At 43.7% G+C, this 10,712-nt stretch overlaps 1 protein-coding gene across 12 annotated transcripts in view; it reads left to right on the top strand.

Annotated features, from left to right (window-relative positions):
* Positions 1–3,448: 3,448 nt before the first annotated feature.
* AGFG1 (ArfGAP with FG repeats 1) overlaps positions 3,449–10,712 on the top strand; it is a 69,480-nt gene continuing 62,216 nt past the window's right edge. For all 12 annotated transcript variants that reach the window (XM_022567877.3, XM_022567876.3, XM_022567875.3 and 9 more), the window contains exon 1: positions 3,449–3,725. In XM_022567877.3, coding sequence (XP_022423585.1) covers positions 3,559–3,725 — 167 coding nt within the window. In that variant the 5' untranslated portion in view covers positions 3,449–3,558. The remainder of the gene's footprint in view (positions 3,726–10,712) is intronic.

Genomic DNA, 10,712 nt, shown 5'->3' with positions numbered 1-10,712 from the left:
AATCATATTTGCATTTGGAAAGATCACTCTGGCTGCAGAGCTAACTCCTCTGAAAGTAACTTCTGCTTTGCAAATCCAATATGCAGGATTGGTATTCAGTTATTGGAAGAAGAAGTTGGCGCCTTGCAGCCGGATCTGGGTTTGCATTCCAGCTTCATGCTTCACTTATGGCGAGGCCTTGGGCAAGCCAGCATTTCAGAGCCTCAGCTTCCTCGTATATAAAATGGGGATAATAATACCTCCTTCTGCATTGTTGTGAGGGTTAAGAAAATTAAAGAAAATAAATAGTTTTGCTTGACACGCTGCAAACTCTCCTTGGGATCTGAGAAAGTAGAAGCCTACTTTGATATTATATGGGGTATAAGAAAGCTAAAATTCAGCAGGTCATAACCACTTTCGGCTTTATTTGGAGAAAACATTTTGGACTTCACCTTCCTATAGAACGACAGTCTGGAAGTACTTTCTCCTGACTCGAAACAACAACACAATAATACAACAACCATGTATTAAACTGTTTGTACTGGGGCTACGGTCGCGCCTTCTGATTTTGGCATTTATCAGACGATAGACCATGTACAGATGAACAAACAGAAAACATACAAATGACAAGTGAGCATTATAAACATAGAAACAAGTAAGCCATTGGCTGTGGGTTGAGTGCATTTGTTGGTGATGAATAACAGGCTGCTGGGTGTCACGTTTAGTCAGAGGGGGGCTGAGTAAGCCTTGTTTTGATCAGTCCAGGATTGAACATTTCAGTACTCTCCTCTCCTAAACAGCCAGGGATCCTGCGGCAATGACACTCCAGTTGCCCTTAACTCAAGTGTTTTGTCAAAAAGAGTTGGGAGTTGGGGCTTCCCTGGTGGTGCAGTGGTTAAGAATCTGCCTGCCAATGCAGGGGACACGGGTTCGAGCCCTGGTCTGGGAAGATCTCACATGCCGCGGAGCAACTAAGCCCATGTGCCACAACTACTGAGCCTGCATTCTAGAGCCCGTGAGCCACAACTACTGAAGCCCACGCACCTAAAGCCCATGCTCTGCAACAAGAGAAGCCACCGCAATGAGAAGCCCGCACACCACAACCAAGAGTAGCCCCTGCTAGCCGCAACTAGAGAAAGCCTGTGAACAGCAATGAAGACCCAGTGCAGCCAAAAAAATAAACACATAAAATAAATAAGTTCAAAAAATAAATAAATTTAAAAAAATCCATTGGCCAATCCAAAATCTGTTGATGCCTTTCTTTTAATATTAAAAAGATTATTATTGGGCTTCCCTGGTGGCGCAGTGGTTGAGAGTCCGCCTGCCGATGCAGGGGACGCGGGTTCGAGCCCCGGTCCGGGAAGATCCCACATGCCGCGGAGCGGCTGGGCCCGTGAGCCATGGCCGCTGAGCCTGCGCGTCTGGAGCCTGTGCTCCGCAACGGGGGAGGCCACAACAGTGAGAGGCCCGCGTACCGCAAAAAAAAAAAAAAAAAAACAAACAGATTATTTTTAATAGTATTGTTGACTGAAAAAAAAATTCACAACCTAAAACTGAGTTATGTTTTATTCAGCGGGAATTTTTAGGACTTCAAGCCCGGGAGGCAGCATCTCAAATAACCCTGAGAGAACTGCTCCAAGGAGGTGAGGGGGGTGGGGAGCCAGGTTATATAGGAGTTTTGCAACAAAGGGCAGGTAGTCAGAACATCAAAAGATTATTGTTAAAGAAAACCAGACATCTCAAGTTAAGGAATTTAGTGCTTTTTTATGTATGAGAAGATGCAAGAGTCTGGGCTCACTGAAATCATTCCTTTGATAGGCACCTCAGCTATCTGGGTCCGACATCCCATGTTGTCACAGCCTGAGTTTCCTCAGGGCTCACCGCAGGGAGTGGCTGCAGTCTGATGGCTGTTGATGGCAGGTATTCTTTCCTTCCTGAGGTTCCTCAGGGGTCACCAGCCCACCATCAGCTGTGGCTGCAATCTCTGATGACAGTGACATTCTTTGTTTACTGATATGGCAGGCAATATTCCATTTCTCAGTATTATATCAATATGAAGTCTCACTTGGTTGATTTATCCAGTCACTTTCATGGGAGATCTGGAGGCTGGCCTTGGCAATTAGGAAACCTGGATTCTAATCTTACTTTCAGTCATTCACTGGCTGAATGACTTTGGACTCACTGGGTCTCCCTGTATTCTTTTGGAAAATGAGGGGCAGGGATGATTTTTAACGTCCTGCTGGTTGTGGATTTTTGGAGTGATTAAGAGATTTGAGTCCGACAGTCTGACTATCTGGGCCAACCCACACGTATCCTAGGGTAAATTTACTTAATCCTCCAGAGCTTTGGCTTCCAGATTTGTAAAATGGAAAGAACAATAATGCTTACCTTAACAAGAGATCTTGTTAAGATTAAATGAGGTACTTAATGCATTCATTCCATAAATACTGAGCACCTAGCCTCCAGCTCTGGGAGGGGCAGAGGGTGGAGTAGTGAAGAAAACACTGGGGTGTAGGCTGTTTTTGGAGCCTAAAGGGAGATCCCAGATAAAACATAGTAAACACTAAAGAAGGAGTAGGATTTTAAACAGCTAGAACCTTGAAGACGATACAACACAGCCATTTCATGGAAAGTGACTTTCCAGGAACGTGGAAATATTCACATGGAAATACTGCACTTTCCAGGCTGCATGGATGCATGTATGCCGTGGTCTTCCACGTGTAGCAATGGTCCGCAGTCCCGTTGATTTCACTTCCCTCTATCATCGCTCCACATACAGCAATGTCCGGGGAATTTTGGTTGCCACAGCTGTGGGAAGGGTGGGGCGGTCGTTCTGGCATCTAGTGGATAAAGGCCAGGGATGATGCTCAATATCCTAACACCGCACAGGATAGCCTCCACACCAAAAAATTAACTAGTCCAAAACGTCAACAGTGGCATGGTTGAGAAACCCCGCTACAGAGAGAACAGCAAGGGCAAGGGTCCTGAGTCAGGAGGGAGCTTGCTGTGTTCGGATACAAATGGAAATCCATTGTGGCTGAATAACCCAGGATGAAGCGAGAGAGGCAGCCTGGGCTAGATGATGGAGCGCTGTTTAGGGCACACGGTGAGGAACTTGGAATTATCCCCAAAGCAGTGGGCAGCCCTTGGAGAGCTTTAGGCAGCGGGGGGAAGGTAACCCAAGTAATGCGCTTAGCCCTGTAAGCGTGACCGCAGTAACTCCTCCTGTCCAGCAGAAGGCGCCGGCCGACACTTGGCCTCCGGCCGCCCGGGACGGGCTTCCTCTTGCCGTCCTCCTTCCTCGTCTTTTCCCCTCAGGAGAAGTCGGGAAGGTGGCGGCGGTGGCGGTGGCGGTTGTCCCAGGTGGGCCGGTTGGTGTGGCCCGTCAGCCCGCGCTCCGCAGCGTCCGCGCCGCGCCCAGCCCAGTCGAGCCTCGCCGCGGCGGCCGGGTCCGGCGCGGGCGGCGCGCGCTGACGGAGGGCGGCGGCCGCGGCCAGGGCGGCCGGTGGGACCGCGGGTCCCCGGCGCAGCGCCGCCCGGCTCCCGGCCCTGCCGGCCTCCTCTCTCGGCGCCGCAGCCATGGCGGCCAGCGCGAAGCGGAAGCAGGAGGAGAAGCACCTGAAGATGCTGCGGGACATGACCGGCCTCCCGCACAACCGAAAGTGCTTCGACTGCGACCAGCGCGGCCCCACCTACGTGAACATGACGGTCGGCTCCTTCGTTTGTACGTCCTGTTCCGGCAGCCTGTGAGTGCGGGGCCGCCGGGCGGGCGGGGGGCCTTTCCCTGGGCGTGGGGAGCGGGCGGCTGGGTGGGGGTCCTGTGGGGGTCCGGCCGGCGGCGGCGGTTGGGGCGCGGGCTCGCGGGGCGGGGCGGTCGAGGCCAGGGGCCGGGATGCGCTGGGCCCGGGCCGCCGGGCTGGGGATGCGCTTTCGATTTCGCCGGGCGAGGGTCCAGGCCCGGGGCAGCCTTTGTGGGTGGGGCGTGGGCGGGGTTGGGGTCCGGAGGGGGCGCTCGGCGTGAGCATCTCTGGTCCCCGCGGAGCCGGCGCCGCCTCCCTCGGGCCTCGGCTCTCCCGGGCGCTGACCCGACGGGACTGCAGGGGAAAGACGGGAGGAGGCTGGGGACGGCCGTGCGGGTCCTTTGTGTGCCCCGCCTCTCCGCCGGGGCGCGGCGGTCCCGAGCAATACACCTGCCGGGCGCCGTTGGGGGGTGGGGGAGAAGCTGGGGTGGGAGAGAGCAGGGACGCTTAGCTTGGGCTTTTTTTCCTCGGGTCGAGAGTGCCTAGGGCAGTGGGAGGAAGCTGGCACTTAGGAATAGTAGCGGGATTAAAATGTCGTGATGGCAGAGATGTGATTCCCAAGGGAAAAGTTAGAGAAGATTAATTGCGGGAGAGGGAGGCAGAGAAAGCAGAAGTGAGGCTGCGGGGCTTTAGTTTTATGGTCCAAAGAGAGTCTTGAGGAGTTTGGGGGAAGTTTTAGTGGAAATAAGGAATTGACTCGGAGCTGTGTCATTGTAAATAAGGTGGTGGTATCTGTAAGATTTCTCTGTCAATAGCTAAGTGTCCTGGCTGTGTACAGAAATGAGGAGCGATGGAAAGACAGCGTTGTTTCAGAAAAAGGGAGACCACCGTCTTGAATTACTGGGATGGTTTGTACTTCTTCCTCTTTGCTCCATTAAGCTGCGTTTTCATAAGACTTTTGTTGCTGTGATTGAAGGTTTCTTTTGGAGAGTTTGTGGATGATTTTGGAACTGAATAAGTTGCTTTTGTATGCTAAATTATTTTGTATTCACTAAGTTATTGACGAAGTGGTAGTTACTAAATGTTCGTAAAACCTTTGGTCTACCAAATGTCTACTTAAGTTCTTTTACTTGTACCATTCTTTGAAATAAAGTAATTTGGTACCCCACTTCTCCCCCAAAAAACTTTGTAAGAGTAATACTGAGGCAATGGATATATGAGAAAACTCATTCTTGGAAAATGCAAGGTATGCCTAGTAGAGGACGATTTGTTTTGTTTTCTTCGTAAGTTGGGCAGAGAAGCATTGTTACTCTTCCATGACTGTTACTTCTTCAGCACACACTTATTGGGTGCCTCCTAGGTTCTTTGTAAAGCCTTGACTGTGCTGATGATTAGAGCAAAATCCTTGTTCTCTTGGTGCTTACATTCTAGTGGAGGAGATGGGAACACATAATACGTAATCAAATGAGACAAATGTCAGGGGCAAGTATGCACTAAAATAGTATGATAGGAGAGACTTCCTCTGAGAGGTCACTTTTATTTTATATATATATTTTTAAAATTTATTTCATTTTATTTTTGGCTGCGTTGGGTCTTTGCTGCTGCGCGCGGTCTTTCTTTAGTTGCGGCGAGCGGGGTCTACTCTTAGTTGCAACTCATGGGCTTCTCATTGCGGTGGCTTCTCTTGTTGCAGAGCACGGGCTCTAGGCGTGCGGGCTTCAGTAGTTGTGGCCAGAGGGCTCAGTATCTTCCCAGACCAGGGCTTGAACCTGTGTCTCCTGCATTAGCAGGCGGATTCTTAACCACTGTGCCACCAGGGAAGCCGGAGAGGGTACTTTTAGATTGTAGAGTGAAGAAAGCACTCTGAGAAGTTGATAGTGTTGTTATTGAAGTACAACACAATCCTAGAGCTAGGTAGTATTTAGGAGATAGTTTGGTTCATTCTTTTCATTTACAAATAAAGACTTAGTTTGTGGGCAACTTTTGGTTTTAAAATGAAGCCAGTAGTCCAATTTGTTTTGAGTATACTTGCATTATGTGCATAATAAGTATGCCAGTATTTTTACTAAACACAAGGTCCTTTGATACATTTAAAGTATTTAGTTTGGAAAGTATGTATATATTTACTCTTCTGGATTTCTGACATTTCTGTGTAGCCATTTGCAAGTATAAATTTACTTTGTTGCAGCAAATGTGTAATATGAAAAATATTTACAAATTCCTTCCTAGAGGTCACATTTCCGAAACATTATATATGAAAGGATATCTCATTATACATGACAATTGTTTATTTTATTGGAATTTAATCTGTAACAGATAGGACTCCATATCTCTGTTTAGTGGTGATTCTGCAAATATTTATTGCTCACTTGGCTTGTGTCATGTACTGTGGGAGGCACTGGTCCTACTTGGATCCCACTATCCTTAAGGAGCTTGCATTCTAAGTATGTAAACATAGTTATGATACACTGTAATGTTTCATAGCTTTGAGCTATCCCTGACATACGTAAATGAATAGGGAAAGCTTCACAGAAGATTTGATGCCTGAGCAAAGACCTTTAAAGACAAGATCCACATGGCAGGTGGCTTCATGTAGTTGAATGAACAAATACTTATGAGCTAGATAAACCTGGTTTTGAATCCTGGCTCCACTTACTAACTGTGTGGTACTGAGAATGTCAGTCTCTTTGAGTTTGAAGTTTCTCATCTATGAAAAGGTGAGGATAAGGTTTACCTTACACATTTGGGATGCAGATTAGTTTTCAATATTAGAGATAGTGTATGTTTGACATCTCACATGATGCCTGGGATATATAATATCAATAGCTCCCCAGTATATGAGGGGCATTATTAACAAGGGGGACAGGATATTCCATGAGTAGGGAACAATATGTGAAGGATGCTGAAATGAGAAGCAGCTTTATAAAAAAATCTCTATCAGTTTGGATTCTTTAGATGTAACTCAAAACCTGACTCAAGTTGGTTTAAAAATATGAGCGGAGGGACTTCCCTGGCAGTCCAGTGGTTAAGACTTCGCCTTCTGGTGTAGGGGGTGCAGGTTCGATCGCTGCTCAGGGAGCTAAGATCCCACATGCCTCCACGCCAAAAAACCAAAACATAAAGCAGAAGCAATATTGTAACAAATTCAATAAAGACTTTAAAAAGTGGTCCACATCAAAAAATCTTTGAAAATATGAGGGGAATTTATTGTGCGTTTTTAAATAAGACTTTATCCAGTGGTTAATGATGTTGCCTCGATTTCCCTCATCCAAAGATGGCTGCTCCCAGCTCCTGGGGCTACATACTGCCTTAATTTATATCATTGTTACAACTTTTCCAGAAGTTGTGATTCAGTCTGGATTAGCTTAGGTCAGAACCAGTGCCTTCATTGGATGCGTTCTATCATGACGTTATTGGAACAACAAGGATCTCCAAGATAGAGTTCCCAACTCAGAAATCTGGGATCCTTGTGAAGGAAAGAATGGATCCTGAATCAAATGTCTGCTGCAGAAATATTGAAAGGACAGTAATTCCTGAGGATTTTTTTCTTTGGAAAGCAATAATATAGGAAAATACTTTAAGAATAATATAACTATTGAGTTTAATAGTAATGTCTTTGCTATTTAGATGCCATGGTATAATTGAAAGAATATGAATTTTGAAGTCAGATTTTGACACTGCCACTAGCTTTGTGACTTAGGGCAAAGTATTAAGGCCACTTTGTGTAGGTTGGCCTGGACCCATCCCCTCAGCCTCAGTTTCTTTATTTGTGATAAAAGATGGTAATATATAGCTTAAGGTTGTTCTGAGGATTAAATGGTACAATTCATTGAATATTTATTGAACATATATTATTTTTGAGTATGGGGCTAAGCAGTGGATGTACATATATGAACTGAGTCATGTTAGCTGCCGGTCAGAAACCTTGATGTGCCTAAGAAATGCTGGTACACAGTAACGGGTATCTACTACCATGAATTTAAAACTTTGGGATAGTCACATGCCTTTTATCATATATTTAGCAGTATCTTTGTTTAAATAAATCGAACAAGTATCTTATTGTTAATATTACTAGACTCAGAGCTGATCTTTTTTTTTTTTTTTGTGGTAAGTGGGCCTCTCACTGCTGTGGCCTCTGCCGCCGCGGATGCGCAGGCCCATCCGCAGGCCCAGCGGCCATGGCTCACGGGCCCAGCTGCTCCGCGGCATGTGGGATCTTCCCGGACCGGAGCACGAACCCGTGTCCCCTGCATCGGCAGGCGGACCCTCAACCCCTGCGCCACCAGGGAAGCCCAGAGCTGATCTTTTATTTCCTGTTTTTTCTTTCAGATGACTGCACTCTGTGCTTGTATGATGCTTATTTAGAATATGTAACTGAATTCCGATTGTGAAACTTTAAAATAGACTTGAAATAGATGTATTAAACTGTCACTGAGGTAGAATGGGGTTGTTCTAACAGATTGATTTGTCACTCTTTCTGCTTCTGTCTACAGAAATATTTAGAATTATGAATGGCATTCTATTACAGCCAACATAAAATATTACCTTCATGTTAAAGAACTTACAGTTAAAGACTAGCTTTAGACCAAATGATTTATTTTGTGGAGAGTTTTAGCATTTGTGTAATCAGTAAATAATATGAGAGTTGTTTTATCCTTTAAAAATGATTCATAAACTTTTCAGAGAGAGTTTAGATAAAAATAAAAATAACATTTGAGAAACACCGTGTCCCACTTAATACCAGCCCTTTTATGTGAACAGTGCATTTAAACTTGGAATTTCACAGGAGGATAAATGTAGACAGATAGTAAGCTATACTCTATTAATTTTGTGTGCATTTTGAGTCTTCTGGTGAATCTTATAAGAATTTTGACTTTAAAGTTGGGCAGATGAAAAGAGGCATTTGTTTTTATACACTCACTAACATTTGAGTGGATTGCAATCAAATACCCTTTTGGAACTCTGTTTATAATATTCAGTACCACATGAGCTCACAGTTGGCGGTGATTTATATCCTTAATTCCCTTTTCACTTTTTTTCGTACTCTAACATGGCTACATTCAGTGAGATATTTTGACAGTGTAGTACAACTTCAATTTAGTGTGAGTGGGAAAACTGATAACTTTTTCAATTGTGAAGGGCAGAGTTTTTTTTTTCTTTTTTCCCCCTTTTTAAACAAATATTCATTAAGTCCAGGCACTAGTACATGTGTTGGGGATACAAAAATTAAAGAAATGAAAAATAAGATAATAATAACTACTATTTAGAATTACTGACTGCTCACTCTGTGTCAGGCATTATTCTAGTAACAATCATATAAGGAAAGTACTGTTACCCTCCACAACTTTAAATTGTAAAATGTAGCTTACACTCTTAATGCTTGCTGTAAATTGTTGTGAATTCTATATTTGAGGGATTTAAATGGTGGATTTTAAGAGGCAGGACAGGTAGTTTATGGATGTATCACACATTTTTGTTTTATAGTTATGTCATGCTTTTCTTTAAATAGTTTTAGTTAGCTTCAAATGTCTGTTCATTGACTTATTTAGAAACTGTTGTTGTGTATTGTGAGAGTAATGGGATATGGTGCTGACTGGTTCTGATACTGATTTTTTTGAGTTTGGCACATAGGTACCAAGGCATTTATAACTTGCTACCAAGGCATTTTTATATCAAGTTCGTATCTGTTCTTCTCTCATTTGTCTGTGAATTTGGATCAGTGTGATTGTAAACACTTTGACCTTTAGTCAGTTTCAAAGTAGTGGTTGTACAATTTATCTAGATTAAATCTATATTAAAATTTTGTGAGTTGGATTACAAATAAAAAGAATTAAAACATTCTTTTAAGGAACTTGCTGATCTCTGGACCTCAATTTAAAATTTATTGCCTCTTTAGAAAGCTCTGTATCTAACTTGAGTACACTCTTTGGAAAATAAGCAAATCCTCAGACTGACAATTTTCAGTCTTCTCTATGCAACATGCATAATGCTTACATTCTTGAGAAGCTTCTGTGGAGATATTCAGGACTAGGTGCCATTACCCTTCCTGTTTTTTCCTCCACTCAGTAATGCATTTCCCAATCCACATGGTCAAATCGATGATTATCTAGGAATATAAACCTTTGGTTCTTCTAATGTATATTAAAAAAGTAAATCATTCATAACTTTGGGTACTTCGTTAATAGGTTCCTTGTGACATCCTTTACAGCCTCACACATTAGAGCTGTTGCCCTAAAGACACCTGATTGGACATGATGAGAATGAAATTTATTAACTTATAGGAGGGATAGGAACCTTATTTGAATTGTTCTATGTATGGGGAGTGAGTTTTTGTTTGTTTTTAAGTTAGAACATATTTTTCCAAAGACTCCTGAGTAAGACATCATCTCTTTTTGATTGGTACCATAACTGCTTTTTAGAGGGAGGGAAGTCATAGTTAACACTTTGCTTTTATTCTAGTTGCTTATTTTAAGAGATGAATTAACAAACTGGAGCATGGTGTAAGGCAGTTGATTAGGATAAGGAGATTTGAAATTCTGTATGAGAGGAATATTTGCAGGGACCAGAAGTGTTATTAGCTTAAAGAAGAAAAAACTAGAGAGTGAGGGTGGGGAGCTGTTCACGTAGTCACTGTCTTTGGGTAAATTAAGGCATTTATGTGGAAGAGGTAATAGGTTTATTCTGTAGGGGGAGATACAAGACCAGGTATGGAAGTTACAGAGAAACATACATGTTTAGAAAAGGAAGAGGAATTTTCCTTGTAGTGTCAGATTATAAAAATTCTTTTCTTCCCCCACTTTTTGGTTAAATTTTGCAAGATCTTTGATGGGAGAAGTATGAAAATCAGCAGAACTAATAATGTGGGAAGATGTGAAAACTTCCTCATTTCTCTCTTCTAATCTTTATCTCTTACTTTGTGAATCTTGGTGGCTCTAACTTGGAACAGTTGTGCTCAGTAGGTACTTCTATAAAAAGATTGCTAGTGTCTAGTAA

This window comes from Delphinapterus leucas, chromosome 8, assembly GCF_059928025.1.
Source record: "Delphinapterus leucas isolate spDelLeu-1000000601 "Yukka" chromosome 8, BTC_Dleu_Yukka2, whole genome shotgun sequence".
Lineage (NCBI taxonomy): Eukaryota > Metazoa > Chordata > Mammalia > Artiodactyla > Monodontidae > Delphinapterus > Delphinapterus leucas.
The sequence above is the reverse complement of the archived record's forward strand: the minus strand, read 5'-3'. Positions and strand labels throughout refer to the sequence as shown.